This window comes from Crocuta crocuta, unplaced genomic scaffold, assembly GCF_008692635.1.
Source record: "Crocuta crocuta isolate KB4526 unplaced genomic scaffold, BGI_CrCroc_1.0 scaffold36, whole genome shotgun sequence".
NCBI classification, from domain to species: domain Eukaryota; kingdom Metazoa; phylum Chordata; class Mammalia; order Carnivora; family Hyaenidae; genus Crocuta; species Crocuta crocuta.
Window position 1 is genome coordinate 16,001,929 of NW_027532203.1, and position 22,283 is coordinate 16,024,211.

Consider the following 22,283-nt stretch of genomic DNA (forward strand, 5'->3'; position numbering starts at 1 on the left):
GATTATTTGTTGAGCAGTGTCTGACACACCGTGAGCCCTGCGTGTGTCCTCGCAGCTACTGCTGCTGCTGCTGTTTCCCTTCGGGCAGAGCCCTGGTCCTCCTGGGCCCTCTCCCAGCTCTTCCGCTCTAGCACGTTCATTCGTGTTCTCAGCCAGCCGCCGTTTCCCAAGTTGGGAACCTTGGAGTCGCCCATGACTTCCTTTCTGTCAGTCTCTCTGTTGTCTCTTTGCCTTCCTGGTGGCTCAGACTGCTTTAGCTCAGTTACCTCCTCCACCCTTGAGCAGTGTAGAAGTCACCTAAAGGATCTTTCTGTTTCTAGACTGTTCTCCTGTCAGCATTGTCTGTCGTTCCCTCTAGGGGTGGAGAAAACTTTCTAAAACAAGTACACAGTTATGCACTTGTGCTGCCTCACTGCTCGGGCTCTAGTTTTTGGACTTGGCTTCCTGGAGCCTGGGGGTTCTGTGGCAGGGACCGCATGGCCACCATGGGATGAGAGCCCACTGAGGACAGATGGAGGATGTAGGCGAACGAGGAGTGACCACTTCCTGCCCATCTGTTGCCCCGTACTCCCCACCTGAGCACCAGACAACAGCTTCGCCTTGGTCTCTCCTGATATGGCCTTGCTGCCATAAAACTCCCCTGGCTCTCGGGACGAAGCCCAAGGTCTAAATGCGACACGAGAGGCACCTCATAAATTATCCCCGCTAGCAGTCCAAGCTTAACCCCGTGCTCTGCCACGTATGTAACCCTCGGTGAGCGTGCGTGCCCTCCCGCTGCCTGCACTCGGATGTCTGCTCTCCCTCGTGCTCTTTTCTGTGTCCACATGGCCTTTACCTTTGCCCCCATTTGCTCGGCTGACCCCTCAGTGCTCCTTCAGCTTCTCCTCAGGCATCATCCCCCGCGCTGACCGCCTGTTCCTGCCGCCAGGCAGCCTCATCTGTGTCCCCATAGCTCCCCGCGCCCATCTCCATTGCTGCACTGACAGTAGAACCTTCTGTGTAGGTTTATCCCCAACGCAGCCACCCCCTCCAGGAGGGCAGGGCAGAAACCATGTTGCTTTTGCCTGTCACTACATCCCAAGCAACGTGCACGTTGCCTGACACATAGAAGGTTCTTGGTAAATATTTGGCTTCCTGCCTGCCTCAGTGACTTGACTGAGATGAACTGCAAGCCCCATAGCATGTTTTCTTTAATAGCCCAGGCCTTTCTTGCTGAACTTCCACTCTTACTACCGCTCGCCCCATGGACTTGCATTGTTCTGGCCTTGGTACTTCCCTCAAGTCTCACTGTGCCTCTCTGTGCACTGTTTTCCCTTCTGAGTTCCTCTCCCCCCACCCCCAGTACGTCTCCCAGCTAGCAACCCCTAAACTTCAAGGCCACAGAAAGTAGATTTCCTCTGAGATGTTCCCAGCCTTTTACTGTGATCCCACAGCCTACTCTTAAGACCCATGATGTTCTCCAATTTCCAAACTGCAGGCTTTTAAAAAAATTTTTTTTTCTTATCATCTTAGATTTGAGCTCCTTGGGAGCAAGGAACAGGTCCCTTTCATCATTTGGAAGACAGTTGTTGCATTAGCTTCTTCTCTGCATAGAATCAATTCCAGGACTTTTGATCCTTTACAGCCTGTCTCAGACATCTCATTGTGGTGTCATCTCCTGCCACTGACTGTACCCTGTACTGCAGCCTTTTCAGCAGCTGGTGGTTTTCTAAGGATATTCCATGTTGGACTCACTGTACATATTTTGTCCACATGCTACTTCTCTGCTCAAATACTTGTTGGCTATCGGGGAGCCTGGAGGCTCAGTCAGTGAAATGTCTGACTTTGGCTCAGGTCATGGTCTCGTGATACAAGAGTTTGAGCCCTGGGCTGGGCTCTGCACTGGCAATGCGGAGCCTGCTTGGGATTCTCTCTCCCTGTCTCTTTCTGACCCTCCCCCATTTGTGCTCTCTCTCTCTCAAAATAAAAAATAAACTAAAAAAAAAAATGTTGACTGTTGGCAGGGACTCTCTTTTCTTCAGGGTAGTGTATTCATTTTTTTCTAACTTTCAAAAATGTATATAATATTTCTAGCATACATCAAAGAGATAGAGTAATAAAGCAATCCCTTATGTATGTATCCAGCATAATAAAAACATTTTTACATATATATATGGAGAGAGAGAGAAAGCAAGAGAGAGAAAGATTCAGAGAGAGCTAAATCCCTTATTTTTTCCCTCTCTGATTCATTTCCTTCCCTTCTTTCTCAGAGAATAAAGGCTATCTTAAATGTAGTATTTATCATTTCCATATGTTTTATTATTTTAGATGTTTTATCCATAGAAGATAGGCAATATCATTTTTGCATTTTTAATACACACTATATAAATAATATTACTTGGGTCACATTCTTCTACAAGAGTGCAGCAAACAACATTGTTTTTGAGATATATCCATATTATTGTGTGTATCTTTAGAAAACTTTAAATCAGCACATAGTTTTTCATTCTATGACTATCTCAGCTCGTTTACCCATTCTGTTCTTCATCAGTCTTCTGGTTGTTTACGGTTTTTCAGTGTTGAACCAGTTTGTAGTGAACATTCTTGTATAAAAAGAAAAATCTAACCTTTTAAAAACAAGGACTATGGCAGCTATATCCTGAGTGAATAGTACACTTGAAAGCCAGTAACTATCCCTCTTCATGCAAACATCCGATGTCTTTACCACATACTCTGAACAGCATTAAGCCAGGGCTAGTATGTTGGTTGCAAAGCTTTCAGCAGACATTACTTTTCTCAGCAATCTGCAAGCCACGTCTCATACAAATTTAGGTCATTTTGCCTTAAAAATGTTAAAATGCCAGCCAGAAATAGAATGTTTAAAAAAACAAAAAAGAAGTTGAAAGCTCTGTGGTGGTAGGACCTGAGGGAAAGCCTGTTACATTGTAGAATAACAACTTGAAGTAAGTGTGACTCCGTGGTTTCTCATTCATGATAGAAAGCTGGAGGTGGCCTCAACTCCTCTGTTCTCAAAGCAGCTTTCTAAAGAAGAGCCGGGAGCCGAGGCCACAGCTCCATGAGGTGGACCGATTGCAGCATTTTCTGCCCTTAATACTCAGATTTCCCATCATGCCCAGCTGGAAGAGCTTATGTTTGCATTGAAGCTCACTTCCTTGTTTTGTCTTCTTCTAACAAGGAGAGCAGGCCGCTAGTATTCTCTTTTCAAATAAACAGACTAGCCTTTCTTCTCCAAAGGAAATAATTTAAAATACTTTCTGCTTTGATTCCTATGACTCGTTTAATGATTGTCTTCAGTTTTGATGGCAGTTACTCTAGATTACCTCTGTTGTCCTCGGAAGGTGCACTTGGCACAGACAGAACCCCCATTTGGTTGAACCCATAAAGCAACTCCCGAGTTCTGGTGTTTTGTGAACTCAGTAGAGTGTGCTGTCTTCTTCAGTCCCCACCTCCAGACCCCCTTCTCACACACAGGAAGGTCACTTCTTCCAGGCGTATTTATTGCTTTCCCTTCTTGTGCGGGCATTGAGTTCAGGCCTCCGAGTCTTGCCATTCCCTCTGCTAGGACTGACCATCCAAGTTCTTTCCATCTCAGAAAACTCCTGAAATTCCATTTACCCCTGAAATGTACTGCAAACAATCTTACCATTACTTATTCTTCTCTTAAAAGAATCTTACCAACTGTTCTCTTTATGCTTTACTGTGGGAATACACTTTATACACTATCCCAACATATTTTTGCCTTCTTTTTTCATCATTTACAAAGTAATTTGTATATTTGAAAAATATATACTGCTAATGCAGTTCACAGTTCTATTCTGTTATCCTTTTCTCAGTAGTTTTACTTCAAGATAGTCTCACCTCAGTTTGCTAAAAATTATATGGAAGGATATTCATCGCAGTGCTGTTTATTAAAAAAATAAAACTGGAGACGTGGCAATGATTAATAATAGTCTATTTAAATTATGATATATCCAGATGCCTAGATATCAAGTTACGGCACTCCATGTTTATTGAATGGGTCAAGGAATGAATATCAAGAAATGAAAAAATGTGTGAGGTACAAATATACAAATGAGTACAAAAACTGTACACATTTGGTGGCGGAATAAAAAAGATGAATGCTCTGTGTGTACAGCATTCATTTATATACATGCCTGGTTGCATATAACATTTCTGGAATCTCAGACAATAAACTGCTGGTACATATTAGCTACTAGTACATCATGGCAAATGGATGTAAGCAGAAAGCGCGGGGTTTACTTTTAACCTTTAAAGGAGAAACAGAGCAAAAGTAAACCTCCAATGGAGAAGACCCTGCCCTCTTGCATTTCTCTCCAGGCTAATAATCTGCCTGCAAATTCCACCTGCCTCGCAGCCCCCAGTCCTTACCTCTGCATTTCCAATGCAATGCAGTGCTGCTACATGCGGCCAGGGGCCAGCTTTCTGCACAGCAGTCTGGAAGGCTTCTCCAGGCACAGACCTTCTTCTTGTAGGGACCGCAGTCCTGCACTGCACACGTTTTTTACATCTGAAAGGTGTTGTCTCATGTACTTTGTCCAGTTTTTCAGGTGTTAACAGCAGGAAGGCTACTCAGTACCAGTTAACCCATCGTGGCCAGAAGTGGAAATCTTTTCATAAATGTATTTAAAGTCCTTGTTTTTGAGAAGTAAGAATATAAAGCTGTGATAAAAAGTAATGAACTATATTATACTAGAGAAACAATCTAATCCAACAGACTTATTTGAAAGATGAGAACATTGAGATACAAGTTCAAGGGACTAGTAATAGATTACATTCCGAGTTACTCATAAAGTCCATTCGTATCCCAGGCTGTCCGAATCTGTCCACTATTCTTTCCACAGTAGTGGAAAAGTATCATATGTTTGAAATGCAATCTTAAGCTGTCAAACTTTTTTTATTCTTTAGAATCCTTATAATTTAAACATTCTCCTCACTTCATCTTTTGTTATATCGATAGTATTACTAATCCTGCTATTAACACAAGCATGAAAAGAGTCATTACATGTATGTTTTAGAATAAATGACATCTTAGGGAACTCTGTAATTCTATATAAAACCTAGAAGAGGAAACACTTAGTTCTTTTTTTTTTTGTCTTTTTTTTTTTTCAGTTTGTTTTCCTTGCTGTCTAAAAAACACAACAAAGTTCTGGAACAAGCCACACAGTCCTTGAGAGGGTCACTGAGTTCCAATGATGTTCCTCTACCAGATTACGTAAGTAATTACCTTACTTTGTCGGTAAGAAGTTTTCCTTTCATGGTTAGAGTTGTAAGAAACAAAGTACTCCTCTCTTCTCAGGGTCTGACTATGACCATGATGCCTCTGCTGTGCAGAGAAAGGAGGGATGTTGCAAATCAAGGAAGAACTTTAAATGATTATTAACAAGTGGTTAAAGGAAGTCAACCCTACACCAGTGATTGTTAATAATTAGGACTCTTGTGGGGCACCTGGGTGGCTCAGTTGGTTAAGCATCTGACTCTTTATCTCAGCGTCGTGAGTTCAAGACTCATGTGCTCCACACCAGGCGTGAAGCCTACTAAAAAAAAAAAAAAAAAAAAAAAAAGAACTCTTGTTACCTTAGGCCAGAAACCCACTCAAACTAATGACACAAAAGCAAAAGGAGCAGTTTTATAGAAAATATGCAAAGGCTTCTCACTGAACTCAAGGGGCAGAGGGACACCTGGATATCACAGAGAACCAGAACCTGACATTGAAAAGCCTTTGGATTCAAGAATATGTTGTCTTTCTGAGGCTGTTTTGTTTCTAGGCTCTGCTTCCTTTTGCTTCCGTATTATTCTTAATGCTTCTCTCTGTCGGCCAGATTTCCCTGTTTGTTGACTGGGACCTAAAACAGCCACTCCAGCCTCCTTCCTCCCAAGCTGTAAGGTGTCCTGGGAGGGTCATGTCTTTAGCCACCTGACTGGATTCATGAAGTCCTCATTCTCACTTCCTGGGAGAGAGAATGCAGTTGGCTCTGCTCAGATGAGGATGCTACTCTGGTCCTGTCCTGCGTGGTCAGTGGACAACAGCACTAATGCGTTCCCTCGATTTCATCCACTTTAAAGATAAAGAGCTTATTACCACCTAAACTCAGAGGATAACGACAGAATAGAATGGGAGCAGCTCAGGGATGAACTTTATAACAGGAGGGAGAGCACATTTGGAATTCCTCTAGGGCAGTGCCACTGACTGGGACATTTCTTACATTTTGGAACACGGCTTAGATGAAGATGCTAAAAACTATCGTGTCATAAACCTCAGAAGTAGTCCGTTGAGTTCTACTGAGGACCTTCCCACATCCCCCCATGACAACTCAGTGCGTTGATGTTCAGAAACTTCATGAGAGAATTTTTAAGTTCTGGATCTGAAGCGATGATGTGTGCCAGACAGCCAGAGTTGTTTTGTTTCCTGTGGTTTGTTTCATTTCTAAATGGCTGTGCTGATAGGCGACTGTGGGAACGGCACCCGCTCCGGGTGGCAGTCGCTGACAAACAAGAGATAGCCGTGAGCGCTCACAGCCCAGCCCGAGCTGTTTGTCTTGTCTTGCATTTATTGTGTGCGCATGCGTGATGCTATGATCTGTCACTCGCATTAAAGTATTAGGTTTGTAATTCCAAAGTATTTCTCTTTTACCAAAAAAAAAAAAAAAAGTATCTTTATGATTTTCCTAATCGAATATTCTCAACTTAAAAAAATTAGCATAATAGCTCACTTATATCCGAGCCATGGCTTATTATGAGAAAACTATTTTTTCCTAATCACTCCTTGGAAACCTCAGTTGGGGCCTCAGAGTGGCTGTGGAGATTGTGTTTATTGAGAACTTGAGGTCAGTTGGTCTGTGAATGTTTTGTGATTTTCATACAGCTGTCATTTGCTTATGGAGTCTTCCTGTGTCGTTTCTGCCACAAAAATGTGTCGAATGAATTCAGTCTTGAGGTGGTACTAGCAGCATTCTCCTGCAATCAGAGATCAGAAAATTACATTTTCTTTGAGAAAATGGGTCACATTTGATGGTACTCACCAGTCATGAAGGTGACTATGCAGTGAACCGACAGGTTGAACTCCTCACGGACATATGACTTCTACTGTTAAACTTGACATTGTTTAGAGTTGCTGACTTCTTGCATGAGATTTTCAGGAAGTAAAAATGAATTTCCTAAAGTATCTTCTCCATTAGAAATACTGGGAAAATTCCATTTGGATTCTGTCATTGACAGTCCTCATTTTAACATCCATACCATAACATACTCCAAATGGGTTTATGAACTTGAATTTTGCTGCCTTTCCTCAGAGTTCATTCAAGAGGGTGGGTAGCCCTGATTCAGTAGTAGTGATGGAAACACTGTGACTCATCTACAAGGTGGTTAAGTAACACCATAGCAGTCCTAAAAGTGACACATGTTCTTCTTTCGAGGTGACCGGTGTTTTCACTCGTCATTCCCATTGTTCCAAACACTATGAGTGATGTGTGTGTTTGAAACCATGTCTTCATTGTCACTCTCTTTTAAACTGGTCATTAGTTAACTGGGAAAATAAAATGCTTCTCCTTTTTCCCTCCCTAGAAATTTTAATTAAATGTCTCTGACAGCAGCCACATAAAACTGTGACCTAGACTAATGCTTTAGACCACGTGTTTGTAAAAGATCGAAAAGGAAAAGGAAAGGGTCTGCATGCAGCACGGGGTCCCTGATGGATGCCATTCACACCAGGACTGAATGAATTTGAATAATGCTTAAAATCAGGAAGGCGTTTTTCTTCTCACTGTAGTACCTAGAGTACTTAGAATCCACCTAGAGGTTTCTGAGTTTATTAAGAAAATGTTTATTCTCATTATACTGTATAATTCACAAGTCAGTTGAGTAACACCATAGAAAACAAATAGCAAGTTACAAAAACATTACTATTAATTCTTTAGTACAACTTTGTCAGAACATCTCAAGGGAAACCTGAAGCCTTCAACCAAGTTCCAGATAATGAGGCTACCGCCCTGGCTGCTTTAGGGGAAATAAAACAAAAATGCACTCAAGTCCTCTTTGGGGAAAGAGAATGAGCCGTATGGAGAGTGACGGCTGGCTCCGCAGTCTCTGTGCAGGGATGATGGAGATGTTTAGCAAAGCACATGAAATTCACTTGACGACATGGCTGCGCTTGGTATCTTTATAGCAGGGTTTCCTAAAAATTAATTCAGTGACTAAAGGGACAGGAGAGAATTGTTAGAAGAGAATCTTCCAAGACTTTTTAAAATTAAGAATAAGGCTCAGGACGCCTGGGTGGCTTACGGGGTTAAGTGTTCGACTCTTGATTTCGGCTCAGGTCATGATGTCACGGTTCACAGGATTGAGTCCGCGCCTGCACTGTCAGCACAGAGCCTGCTTGGGATTCTCTCCCCACCCCCCTCTGCCCCTCCTCTGCTTGCATATGTGTGTGTTCTCTCTGTCTCTGTCTCTCTCTGTCCCTTTCTCTTATAAAGAAACATTTCAAAACATAAGTAAATAAAAAGTGGCTAAAACAACTTTGGCCATATACAACAAACCTGAATCTAGAAAGTGAAACAAAGCTAACAAACGAGTTTAGTTGCTTTGTAAACTATAACTGTGGTTTTTAAATTATGAATATTATTAGTGTCAAGTAAGCTTTATTTCCCTAATTTCTAGGGAACTTCATCTTAGCAACCATTTGAGATGAGAAGTCTCTGACTTTATTCCAGGAGGGACCATAAGGAACCAAATTATATTGTCCTTTGATCGACAACAAACTTGGGAACTTTCTGTAGGACTGACTCTACCATCTAATTAAAAAAGTTTGTTTGATGTTTATTTAATTTGAGAGAGAGAAGCAGAATGCGAGCAGGGGAGCAGCCAAGAGAGACGGAGACACAGAATCCAAAGCAGCCTCAAGGCTCTGCGCTGTCAGCCCAGAGCCTGATGCGGGGCTTGAACTCACGAGCTGTGAGATCATGACCTGAGGTGAACTTGGACCTCAACTGACTGAGCCACCCAGGTGCCCCTCTACCATCTAATTTTAAATAGTGAATTCAAGGATACAAGGCAAAAAGACCCAGCCAAAAGGGTTAAGGAGATAGAATCAGAAAAATCAGCTGAGGTACAAATCGCAGCTAAGAGTTTATCATTGAATGCTAAGCAGGTATAATGCTGCTAACTTACATCTACGGGCCTGTGTGTACATGTACATACACAGACATTCCAGGGGTTTACAAAGCCTCATTTTTATTCTCCTTCTCCTCTGACTGTAGGTAGAGTTTTCCAGAAGCTACGTGGTGAATGATCATTTCATTGCTCTGACAGCTCACAGAATGTGTTGTGTTCTTGTGTTTTAAATTGTTCTTAGCTTTAATTTGTATTATAGTAAATACCAATACATATAATCCACAAAAAACAGTTTTTTAGGAGCATCAGAGATTCCTAAGAACACAAAAGGGTCTTGAGATCGGAGAACCAGTGGTGTACATGATCTGTTACACACACACACAGAGAAGGAACAACTAAATATACGCTCTTGGATATCCTGTAATTGTTTCATTTATGACCGTCTTCTCTCCTGGAAGGGCTGAGTGCACTTTGAAGGGAGGAGTCTCTTGTGTCTCAGGCTGAAAAGAGTAGGCTAAATATTAGCTAATTAACTGATGGGGATGGAGCCCCATTTCTGTACGCCTGCACCCTCTTGCAGGTGTCCAGAACTGGAAAGGAGTCTCAGATCTGAATGATATCTGGATGACATTTAATTTGAGTGGTTTGGGTGCTCGCTTCGGCAGCACATATACTAAAAAAAAAAAATTTTGAGTGGTTTGGTCATTTTCTTAGTCAAAATAGATTAGTTTGCAACATGTCGTGGACATGTGTACTTTTTTAAGCTAAATTGTATATTTTCTCATTAATTTGTACATGATCTTTATATCACAGTTGCTTCTTCCCTGGGGTACATGGCTGGCTTCGTCAGTGGAGTATGTGACTCTTGATCTCAGGGTCATGAGTTCAAGCCCCATATTAAGTACAGAGATTATTTAAAAAAATAATATCTTAAAAAAAAAGTACTGTCTCTTTCCTATTCAAAGGATAGCTGTAGAATTTTTTTCTTTTAGTGCAGTGCACATAACACAGGTTGTTCAGTATCCACTCAGTCTAATAATTTGCTATCTTAAATTATAACTTCCTAAAGAGCAAAAGCCATGTATTTGAAATTTGTTTTGATCAAGTCTTGATTGCTTATCCTTATCATTCTGTATGGAACCCAGAAATATTGCTAACCCTGAAATATGTCATTTGACTTACCTTTTGTTTGTTTGGTTTTTTTTTTTTTTACAAATAGTTTATTGTCAAATTAGTTTCCACATTAACACCCAGTGCTCATCCCCACAAGTGCCCTCCTCCATGCCCATCCCTCCTCCCCCCCACATCCATCAGTCCTCAGTTTTTGTCAGCATTCAAGAGTCTCTCATGGTTTGCCTCTCTCCCTTTCCCCCACCATTTCCCCCCTTCTTCTCCCCCTTGTTCCTCCGTCAAGTTCCTCCTAATCGTCCTATACGTGCAAACATATGATATTTGTCCTTCTCTGCCTGACTTATTTCGCTCAGCATAACACCCTCAAGGTCCATCCACGTTGCTACACATGGCCAGATTTCATTGTTTCTCATTGCCATGTAGTATTCCATGGTATAGATAAACCACATCTTCTTGATCCATTCATCTGTTGATGGACACTTAGGCTCGTTCCATGTTTTAGCTATTGTGGAGAGTGCTGCTATGAACATTGGGGTACATGTGCTCCTATGCCTCAGCATTTCTGTATCCCTTGGGTAAATTCCTAGCATTGACTTACCTTTTGAACCAATACTCTTATTAATATCTTCTGGCTCTTGCTTAGTTTTGCTTTTAGATATTTCATTTCTAAAGTGGCTATGAAGTGCTCTGAACTGATTCTACAAGACAAGCAATTACTTTTGGGTGTCTATTCCAGTGCTAGTGACATTAAGAAAGATCTTGCTGAAATGTCTATCTTGGAATTACCTTAGCATGGTGTGAGAGGTAAAAATGAGGAAAGCATAGCGCCCGTACACAGGGAATCTGACACGCCAGTACAAGTGCACAACTCAAATACAATTCTCTGTGACGTAATTATCAGGGGGCTATGACCAAACTTGTGGGTTGGAAGAGGGAGAGAACAACTTAGGGGAAGTAAGGAAGGAATTGTGCCCGTTTTCATGGAAAGGAGTTGCAGTTTGATCTGGGTAGTGCTTTTAAAAAGAGAGATTAAGGCAGGAAAAGAATCCAGGAGTCATGCTTCTTGAATAAGGGCATAGAAGTGAAAACACATCATCGCCATTGGGTTTCGTGTCTGACACAGTGTCTCACGTGTAACGGGCTCACACCACACGCAAGAATTAGCTCAAAATGGAGCCTAGACCTTAAATGTAAGAGCTCAGGCTATGATATCCTTAGAAGAAAATACAGGACTAAATTTTAGGCAACAAAAGAAAAACAGATCAATTAGACTTCATCAAAATTTAAAACTCTCATGCTTCAAAGGACACTATCAAGAAAGTGAAAAGACAGCCCACAAAGTGGGAGAAAATACTTGCAAATCTTATATCTGATAAAGAACCAGGATTCAGAATATGTAAAGAACTCTTAACAACTCAATCACAAAAAAGACAAATAGTCCAGGTTTTAAAAATGGGTGCAACTTTTGTAAGCTGGTTCTGTAGCGTATGTATCTTCCATAGCTGTCTGGCCTTGGACAGGTCATTCTGCCTCTCTCGGCCTCCCTTGCCTCATCTGTAAAATCAGAGCAACAGTAGAATCCACTACACGGGATTGTTGTCAGGATTAAAGAGAGTCCGGGTAGGATCCTTGGCAGAGGGCAAGTGCTTAGTAAGTATTAGCTCCTGCAGTTGTGCGGTGTAGTTCATGTTTGGGAAAGGGATTCTGGGGCAGCAGGAGTTGGTTCGGAGGATGGAGATGTCTCCATGCCCTCTGGCGACAGGGAAAACTTCCTGCATGAGATGTGTGACCTCATCAGATGGAGGGGGAGAGAGAACAGGAGCCACCATGAACTGACCACAGTTGAGCAGCACCATCAGGAAGCATTTTTAATCTGTCTCGAAATATGTAAGTAGTTATTTGGCACTCAGCATGCTCCCTGACGTTAGAAATGTACAAGGCCGAGTGTGTTCCAGAGCTCCTAAGGTGAACCAAACCAGAGTGACCACCACCACCGAAAACAAAGGAATCCCTCATTGTTGACATTTTTTGAGTCCATCAACCACTTTTCCTGAATGGCAGACACCCCCTTAGACCTTGGGTGAGGCAGTGAGGGGCTGGATGCTTACCAATCCATCCTCTCCCTGGTTATACTAAAACTAATACTATTTTCCATTGTGCTTGCATCTCACAGGGGAAGGGGGACATCTGACTAGTTCTAGCCAGTGGAATATAGGTGGAAGTGATGTCAACCTCCCCCCCGCCCTCTCACCATGTGCTAGCTCGGATGCAGGAAATCTAGGGAGAGATTCCAGGGCCCATAGTATGGCAAGTGCATGGACCCCTGAATCATCTTACTGAAAGCCAGTTGGGTACCCTGTTGGACTGTGATGTAAGAGACCAATAAAGCTTTTAATACATTACAAAAGAAAATGGGCTCCAAGGATCTGAGTAGTCATTTGTCCAAAGCAGATATACAGGTGACCAGTAAACACATTGAAAGATGCTCAGTGTCATTGTCAGAAAGTTCAAATTTGGGGACACCTTGGTGGCTCAGTTGGTTAAGCATCTGACTTCGGCTCAAGTCATGATCTTGCAGTTTGTGAGTTTGAGCCCCACACTGGGCTTTTGTGCTGACAGCTCAGAGTCTGGAACCTGTCTCAGATTCTGTATCGCCTTCTCTCTGCCTCTCCCCTACTCATTCTCTCTCTCTCTCTCTCTCTCTCTCTCTCTCTCTCTCTCTCAAAAATAAACATTAAAAAAGGAAAGTGTAGATTTCAACTGCAGTGAAGTTTACACCACCAAGATGACTGTAATCAAAAGGCAGAAAATCACAAGTGTTGGTCAGGGTGTGGAGAAATTATTGTACTCATGCAGCTCGTGGTAAGAACGTAAGATTGTGCAGCTGGTTCAGAAAACAGTCTGCAGTCCCTCAAAAAACTGAACATGGACTCAGCATATGGTAATACTCTCAAAGAATTGGAAACACAAGTCCATGCAAAACATGAATGGTCATAGCACCTTTATTCCTCATAGGCAAAAAATAACGGCAATCCAAATATCCGTCAACTAACAAAAAATGTGGTATATCCATAACAATTGAATATTATTGGACAATAAAAAAGAATGAAATACTGATAGGAGCTTCAGCATGGATGAACCCTGTAAACATTATACTAAGTTAAAGAAGTCAGTAACAAAAGGCCACATGTTGTTGATCTGAAATGTCCAGAACAGACACATCTTTACAGAGTTAGATGGTGGATGCATCAGACTGGGGGGTGTGAAGTGAAATGAGGAGTACAGGTTTCTTCTGCAAGAGATGACAATGTTTTAAAATTAGATGGTGGTGATGTTGCACAGCTCTGTGAATATACTAAAAGCCACTGAATTGCACACTTTAAATCAATGAGCTATATGGTGTGTGAATTTTTTCTTGATGAAAAAAGTAGTGCTTGGAGCACCAGGAAAAAAGAACTATTTGTTGAAGGGACTGGATAGATACCAGCTTGGCTGGCATTGTGGCCTGAAGATGAATACAGGAGAATAAAGTTCACACTTTGAAAAAGTTAATATAGGGGCGCCTGGGTGACTTAGTTGGTTAAGCATCCGACTTTCGCTTAGGTCATGATCTCGCGGTTCATGGGTTCGAGCCCCGCGTCGGGCTCTGTGTTGACTGCCAGCTCAGAGCCTGGAGCCTATTTCAGAGTCTGTGACTCCCTCTCTCTCTGACCCTCCCCTGCTCATGTTGTCTCTCTCTCTCTCTCTCTCCCCCCTAGAAATAAATTAAAAAAGAAAAAGAAAAAATTAATATATTCAGGGAGGAAAACTTTGTCGTAGGCAGTGATTTGACTTGAGAAGCTGTTAAAGTCAGGTAGACCTGCAGCTGCACACAGTGTGCTTGTTTTTCAGTCTGACTTATGAGCAAAACGGTGCAAATGAGCAAAATATCCATTAATAGGGGACTGATGAGATAAAGTATAAATTCATCCAGTGCAATATTCAGCCATTTTTATAAAAACTGAATCCAGGCCATATGGATTTATGTAAAAAGTAACAAATAAATAAACAAAAATTAACAGAAAACAGAGAACTTTATAGTATATAGGTTATACATACATGTACATTTCAAAATATGCATTTAGTTTTTCTGGAAAAATGCATAAGAAACTAATAAATATTAGTTACCTGTGGGGAGTCAAACTGAAGGCCAGGAAAGGCAGAGAACTTTTACTTTTTACCATATACTTTTCTTTACAGGTCCAGATACTGAAATTTTTGCCAAGGACACCCAGAACTTACTTTTCCCTTCCTTCCCTCCTTCCTCCTTTCCTTTCTTCCTTCCTTTGCCATTTTAAGATAACTTTGACTTACAGTCTTTTAAGGAATTTCCAGATACCCTTCACCCAACTTTCCCTTTTGTTAATATCTTACATGACCACAGACCATTTATCAAAACTAAGAAATTAATCTTCGTCCGTACTGCTGACTCAAATCCAGATCTCATGCACACTTTACCAGTTCTATCTCTGATGCCCTTACTCTTTTCTAGGATTCAAGCCAGAATCCCACACTGCATTTTGCATCATGTCTCCTTAGTCTTTCCTTGTCCTTCATGACCTTAACATTTTTGAAAAGTACTGGTCAGTTATTGGGTAGAATGTCCCTCAGTTTGGGTTTGTCTGGCATTTTATCATGATTAAATTGACGTTATGCATCACTGGGAAGGGTCCGGCAGAGGTGATATGCCCTTCTCAGTGCATCCTATCAGGGAACATGTGACGTTAGTGTGTATTACTGGTGACATTTACCAGCGTTTTCCTTGATCCGTTCACTATAGTGTTATCTGCTAAGATTCTTACCTATAAACTTGCTAATTTTTCCCTTTGTAATTACTCTCTATTTGGGGGAGATACTTTGCAACTGTGCCAATATCTTATTTCTGCTTAAATGTTATCCCACAAGTTTTAGCATCCATTGATCTTGTCTTCATCATATATTACTGATTCATCAGTGATTTTCTATTTGTCTCATTCCTTCTACATTTATCGAACAGTTCTGCAAGGAAGATTTGTCACCTCTCTTCAATGTATTTATTTATGCAGTTAATGTAGATCAGTGTGGACTCACAGATACTAATTTTACTCTTTCTTTGTCTTATAACCCAAGGCTGTTGCTATTTCATTGTTTAAGTTACTGTATTCCACCTTTGGCCATTAGGGGCCTTTTGGGGTACCTCCTCTGCCCTTTGAATATGCTCATAGCTTTTGTTAGGTTTTGTTTGTTTGTTTGTTTGTTTTTTGAGATACTCAAGATGTTCTAACTCATCAGGTATTTCCCTTGCTCCAGCTCTAGAATCCACCAGATTCTATAAAGAATCAAGATCTTTATAGCTACTTTCATAATGGAGAAACTGCTATTAAAAAAAACCAGACAGGCAAATCTTCTGAATAAGGTTGGTAAACATCTCTAAAGAAACAACTGCTTTGATCTCCAATAGATCTCAGGCCCCACATTGATTAGGTCCCAGGAAGTTTCTTCTTTAGTACAATTGATTTTCAACTTCAAATAAATAAAGCCTCTAGCAAGTGAGCAAACCCCTTCCACCCCACCCTTTCCACTACCACTTTAATGACAAACCAGGCCTGACTTCAACATAATCAAACCAATTTTCTTGGTTGTACTGTAACTTGGCTCTGGATACACTTCTGAACAAAGAGTTTCAGAAATGTTCTGAGAATTTTAAGGGCAATATTTAGTTGAAGGACGCCCCTCTTATTTAGAAAAAAAAGTTCTTTATTCTTAAAAAGCACACCTCCATCGAGGGAAAGAATATTGCCCTTCCTTTATTCCTGGAAAGGACGTTTGTCCTGACTGTTTTTAAGGAGTATGGTATAATATTCTTTTTAAGGATTTTTGAAGAAAATTTATCATTAAAAATACTTAACGAACTCTTACGTTCTTTCCTCTGGCTTGTAAAAGGAAATAGGATGTGTTTGCATTGAAATCTGGCAATGATTAATTAACTTTCGAAGCAGTGTTTAAAGAGTACAGAAAATAACCCATGCATATTAAATTCAGCAGCAGTGTGGGATAGATTTGTAAAAACCAGTGATAACGGGTTTTTTCCCCCTTTCCCGTTGTACTGAAAAAATTCTTACCTGCTTCTGTGCAGAGCTAATGTGAAAACACTTTTTCCTGTCAGTGTCCAAGTTTTCTTTTATTTAAGAAATTGTAATTTAAATTTTGTTTCCTCAAATTTTGAATGTTTTTCTCTATTTCTTCTTTTCTGACTGAGTTTGTAGTTCCTATTAGGAAGAAAAGAAGTCTACTATTTGGAATTTTCTTTGATATATCCTTGATTTACATGGCAAATAGAAAGCAGCTGTCTATTTAAGCATCTAATTCTTGAAACCATAGTCCCCTCAAGCGTCATCTGGAAATAATGTAGCTTGTAAAACAAAGCTAAGAAGAAAAGGCAATGTTTGTTTTATGTGGGATGAATGATTTCTGTTGGGGTCCTTTAATTCGGCTATTATGAGGGTTATTAAAAAGCAGTATTACAAAAGAGGTTTAAATGAAAAGAATTTTTTTGAGCTGGTATCTTCTTATTACAGTTGATTATAGTCAAAGCTGCAAATGTTTTTATAAATGGCACTTTATTTTTGTTTCTCCAAATAAGACCCCCAAAAACCAGTAATCTTACTCATTGTATGAGGGGAAATTCAACTCTTTCCTTAGCTGATTTAATTTATGAAAACAAATTCTTTTTGAGAATTCAGCTCTGCCTTTTTTTTCTGGAAATTTTGTGGATTTCTGGAAAATTCTTAAGAATCCTTACAAGAACATTTGAGAAGCACCTTCCAAATGCAAAAACGAACATGAAAGCATCAGTTTTATCCAGACTTCAGGTATTAGAAGATTCAGTCACCACCAGAGAAAGTTAAGCCTACATTGTTTATTAATTTATTCATACATTATTTGAGTTTTTGAGATGTGAGTTTGGAGGCCTTCATCATGAGAAGTGGCATATGTAGAGAAGTACGAAGGCCAGTTAATTTGTGATTTGACATTTGTTAGAGGCTTTTTCATGATTGGAGTATATTGGTTTTCTTCTTTTGTTAATACAACAAAGCAGTTCTTTTTGGATAATTGACATAAGGACTAAATTCAGTCCTTAAATGTACTTACTGCTGGGGAAGTGAAATTAGTTAGCATGTTTGTAGGGTCTGGTTAGCTATTGTCACACATCTGAGGCCCCTTGTCATCTCTCACCTGATATCTTCTGTGATCTCAATTTTGCATTTTGGTTGAGGTCACCAGGAGCGTGTTGTGTTGCTCTAAAACACATCTATTTTCCTTAAATGTGCAATGCTAGCTGACCGTTTTCGTGACTGAATTAATGGCATCCTTTTGGGGATCGTTTTCTAAGGCTAAAATGTACTCAGGCTCAGTACATTTTAGGTACTATCTCTCTTACGAAGTTGTTTCATACTGCATTAATTCAGATAACAGTCAGAGTAACTTTTGTTTCACTGTGAGCAGCGCTTTTGCTCATTAACCAATTCCAAGTACTAAATTCCCCATACCCAGTGGGAATGCTCCATCATATCATCAGTAGTATTCGCCTGGTAAACAGTTAGTGATGACAGTTACAAAAGAGAAATGCATGCATGAACCACACTCCATATGGCACTCGAAATTCTTTATTCTTTCATCCTACATGTTGTTGGCTGCTACTATTTTCTCAGGTACTTTTCTCTGGCCTGTCAAGATACCAGTAAAGATAAAAATCTGTATCCTCTTAAAGCCTACCTTCTAATGGAGAGAAATCTGTAATAACTACAAGCACGAGTAATGAAGGAACAAATGAATGACCTGTTAGAAGGTCCCATGGGAAAATGAAGGAGGATAAAGGCATGGAGGACACTGGCAGTGGGAAGTTAGCAGTGTCAATGGGTGGCCAATGACGCACATGCCTCATCGAGAAGGTAACACTCAAGCAAAGACAAGTCAGGTAGCTGTGTGGAAGACATGTGTGCTGGTGAGACGGAACAGGGTGTGTGGAGGGCTTGAGGCAGGAACCTGCGTGAGCCTGGCCAGGTGCTGGGCTGGGAGAGAGGTGGTCTGGACCCGATGGATGGATAATCACCTCAAACAGCTGATGGTGGCAGAGTAATCCAGAAAAGTTTTAGATAGGGCAAAAGCCTGAGAAGTAGAAGACCTGTGCTCAGTCTTTTTTTACCTTTAATTTGCTATGAGCTTTGGCGACTTATTTTGTCATTCTGACCCTTGATTTCCTTGCCTTTAAAATGTATCTTGAAATAACTTTTTTCATGTGTAACTTCCTTAACATTAGCAGTCTCTGGTTCCCTTATTTCCGTGAGGATACGCTGGATAGCCAGAAAGGGATTTGTATAGGATTATTGGAATGCACAATTGGAGGGGACTCCGCTCACCTTGTATTTGGTGGGAACGATACCCCCGAAACACAGCCTAGAATACAGTGTGAATAGTACGTCCTGGCCTTACACTACAGTAGTGGGCCCAGGTGTAGGAAGAGGCTCAATAGGAAACACAGAATCATGGTGCAGATCCTTTCTTTAAGAATTTGAGACAGACATTTGTAGATACCACAAAATGATGGACATATTTCTAGGTAAACTAAATATCAGCTTATGTTTTATAGAATGCAATAAATAAAAAGGCTCCTCTGAGAAGGCACAGTAAAAATTGGGGGTGGTTTTCATCAGAGTCTCCCACAGTAGAAGGGCCTTTACCTAAATCGGTTTGTAGAGTGGTTGAGAGTATCAGCTTTGTGAGGCGAATTCTTGGAAGATGGACCCGGCTTTATATTTTGTTAGTTTCCTGAAATTCCCCTATGGAAACAACAAATAGAACGCACCAGCACTTCTTCACACTAACATCCGCAGCAAACTAGATGCAAATCAGCCACGTGAAACCCAGAATACAGGAGAGCCGGCACGAACTACCGAGAGCTCCCTGTAGTGTCTGTGTGGGAGGAACTAGAAGGAAGCAAAGAGATCTGAGAACAGGAAGCCCCAGAGTAGCCAGAAGGGACTCACTGGAAAGGATACTGGAAAGGCCAATCTGAGAAAAGCACGTGAAACTGTTCGGGGTTTTGCATACTCTAATTCACAGTTGAATGTAAGGTGTCTGCTGTAAGATCCAACGGAGTTCTAGACTTTGGGCCCTATGAACTTTTAAAACTAGGCAGCTAAAGCTTTCTTCTAGGACCAAACCCCACATTGAGGTGAAGCTTCTAGTAATACAGCCCACAGAGAAGGTCAAGGACACTAAGCAAAATAATAAAAAGTCCAGATAAATGTCGGGTTAGAGAAGAGAGCCAGGAGATCCCCAAAAGGACGTGGCGATAGTTAGGAACTAGGAAAAGTGTGCTCTAGAGTCCTGAGACTGAAGGTGCTAGAACCACCCCTCAGTCCTAAAACGTTAGGAAAACTAACTTTATTAGAAATGAGAGTAAGAGAAATGTCAGTCAAATCCAGTGCAAAGATAAAAGACAATGAAGAGAATATCTGTAATGATAATAAAAGCATGAGAAGAGGCACCCATAAAATAGATGAAAACGGTTGCATAACTTTTCAAAACAACTAAAAGAAACTAAGAAAATGATATAAGATAAAATAGAATGGGGGCTCCTGGCTGGCTCAGTCAGTGGAACATGTGACTCTTGATCTCAGGGTGGTGAGTTGGACCTACATGGAGTGTAGAGCTTACTTAAAAAAAAAAAAAAAATAGGTAAAACAGAAAAACATAAATCTGAATTCTAAAAACTGAAATGAGTAAATTTTTTTAAATAAAAGAATCATTTCAGAAATGTCTATACACAGGTATCTAGCAAATAAATAAATATAATGCCTTGAGGAGTAGAAGCTGAAAAGGGGGAAAAACTTGAAAGCAAAAAGGAATGAAAGAAAGAAAAAGGATTTGAGAGAAAGTGACTGACTAAAGAATATAAGCGAAGATCCAACATCTATAAAATAGGAATCCCTTAAAAAAAACAACAACAACAGAAAAATACTAAAAGCTATACTTCAAGAAAACTTTCCTAAAACTAAGAAGAAAAAAGATTCAAAACTGCAGTGGAAAGAGCATACTCTGCCTGGGACAACCAGTACCAACACAGAGATAAAGAGAAAGAAATTTAGGGATCACCAGGCAAAAAAAGACCAGGGCACTTTTAAGGGAAGAAAATCAAACTGTCCACAGACTTTCTGACAGCAGTGTTTTATGCTGGAAGAAAATGGTATTACGTATTGAAGATACTCAGAGAAAGCGCATAGAAGCCAGGGCTTTCATATCCCACCAGGCTGACTTGCAAGTATCTCAGACAAACACAATCTTAGTAATTGTAGGAACTCAATACTTTTTCCTTCCTGAGGACTGTCTCCCCCACTCCTCTCTCTGAGTAGTGGCCAGCAAAGGTTTTCAAGAAAGAGCCAGATAGTAAATGTTTTAGACTTTGTAGGCCACACACTAGCCTCCATTGCCTGTCTTTGTATGCGGTGTTTAGTTTTTGTTTTGATTGGTTTATGTAGCCCTTTAAAACTGTAAGAACCATTCTTAACTCAAAAGGTCATAATGAAATAGGCCACAAACACAATTTGGCCCATGGTTTGTCGTTTGCCGACCTTATGCTGGAGAAGGGACTTTGTACAATCACAACAATTGGACAGGCACACACATAAAGACAGGTGCTATGTTTTGCTTGGTAGAAGACTAAGTGATAGGCATAAAGGAGCAAGTGTAGTGAACAAAGGCTGTATTTCTGACAACTCCTAAAATACGGAGAGGACAATGGGGAGAAACATGAGAGAAGCAGAATAAGCTTGCTGATTAGAGGTAACTTGGAGTTCCAGAATATTATTTCAGGTCGGATTCTGGGAGAGAAGTGGGAAGTTAAAGAGAGGCAGTTAGCTAATTTCAGTATTGCTGGTAGTAGTGAACCAATAGTAATGACAAAGAATAAGAAGATGAGGGAAATAATACAAAGTTGTTCATATAAGGATGACCATGAGAATAAAAACTCAAGCTTCCTAAATATCAAAAAATATACTAGAAAACAAAATATAAAAAGACCGCAAACAAAATAGACCACATATCAAAAGTCTCCTTATTGAAAAGACTTAGCTACATATAAATAGAACATAAAGTTCTATGAGAGCATTGGCAACAACCAAAATGATCTTTAAAGCTCCATCGGGGAGAACTGGTTGGATAACCTGTGGTGCATTCACACAGTGCCCTGTGGAGCTGTAAAAACAAATGACAAATACTTTGAAATGAAGCTCTGTGTGCCCCCACATAATCATCCTCAGCATAGGTTGGTGTATCCACGTGTATCTATTTTTTTTTTTAATTTTTTAATGTTTGTTTATTTTTGAGAGAGAGAGAGGCAGAATGCAAGTGGGAGAGAGGCAGAGAGAGAGGGAGACAAAGAATCCAAAGCAGGCTCCAGGCTCTGAGCTGTCAGCACAGAGCCCAATGTGGGCTTGAACTCATGAATCATGAGATCATGACCTGAGCCGAAGTTAGAAGCTTAACCAACTGAGCTACCTAGGTGCTCCTATTTCTGGGAGGGGAAAAAAAAAACCCAAAACCAGTGGGGGCACCTGGCTGGTTCAATTGGTAGAGCATGCGACTCTTGATCTTGGCCATCTGTTCGATCCCGACATTGGGGGTAGAGTTTGCTTTAAACAACAACAACAACAACAACAATGGAAAGATAAACTGTAGAAAATACATATATTTTTTGAACAGGTACTTATAGGACAGTGAAGGAAAGTGACAGAGAGGGATAAAGCAAGCCTCTGAAAAACTATGTAGTTCCTCCTATAGATTTGAACTGAATATTAGTGATGATACAAGAGCGAACCTCTAACATTTAAATACATTGGAATAAGGGGCGCCTGGGTGGTTCAGTCGGTTAAGCATCCGACTTTACCTCAGGTCACGATCTCGTGGTTTGTGAGTTTGAGCACCACGTCAGGCTCTGTGTTGACAGC

The 22,283-nt window shown here is 40.7% G+C and overlaps 1 protein-coding gene across 3 annotated transcripts in view; it reads left to right on the top strand.

Annotated features, from left to right (window-relative positions):
- Positions 1 to 22,283, top strand: part of DYM (dymeclin) — a 338,993-nt gene that overhangs the window by 224,914 nt on the left and 91,796 nt on the right. For all 3 annotated transcript variants that reach the window (XM_077777573.1, XM_077777572.1, XM_077777571.1), the window contains one exon: positions 5,131 to 5,233. In XM_077777573.1, the coding sequence (XP_077633699.1) occupies positions 5,131 to 5,233 (103 nt within the window). The remainder of the gene's footprint in view (positions 1 to 5,130; positions 5,234 to 22,283) is intronic.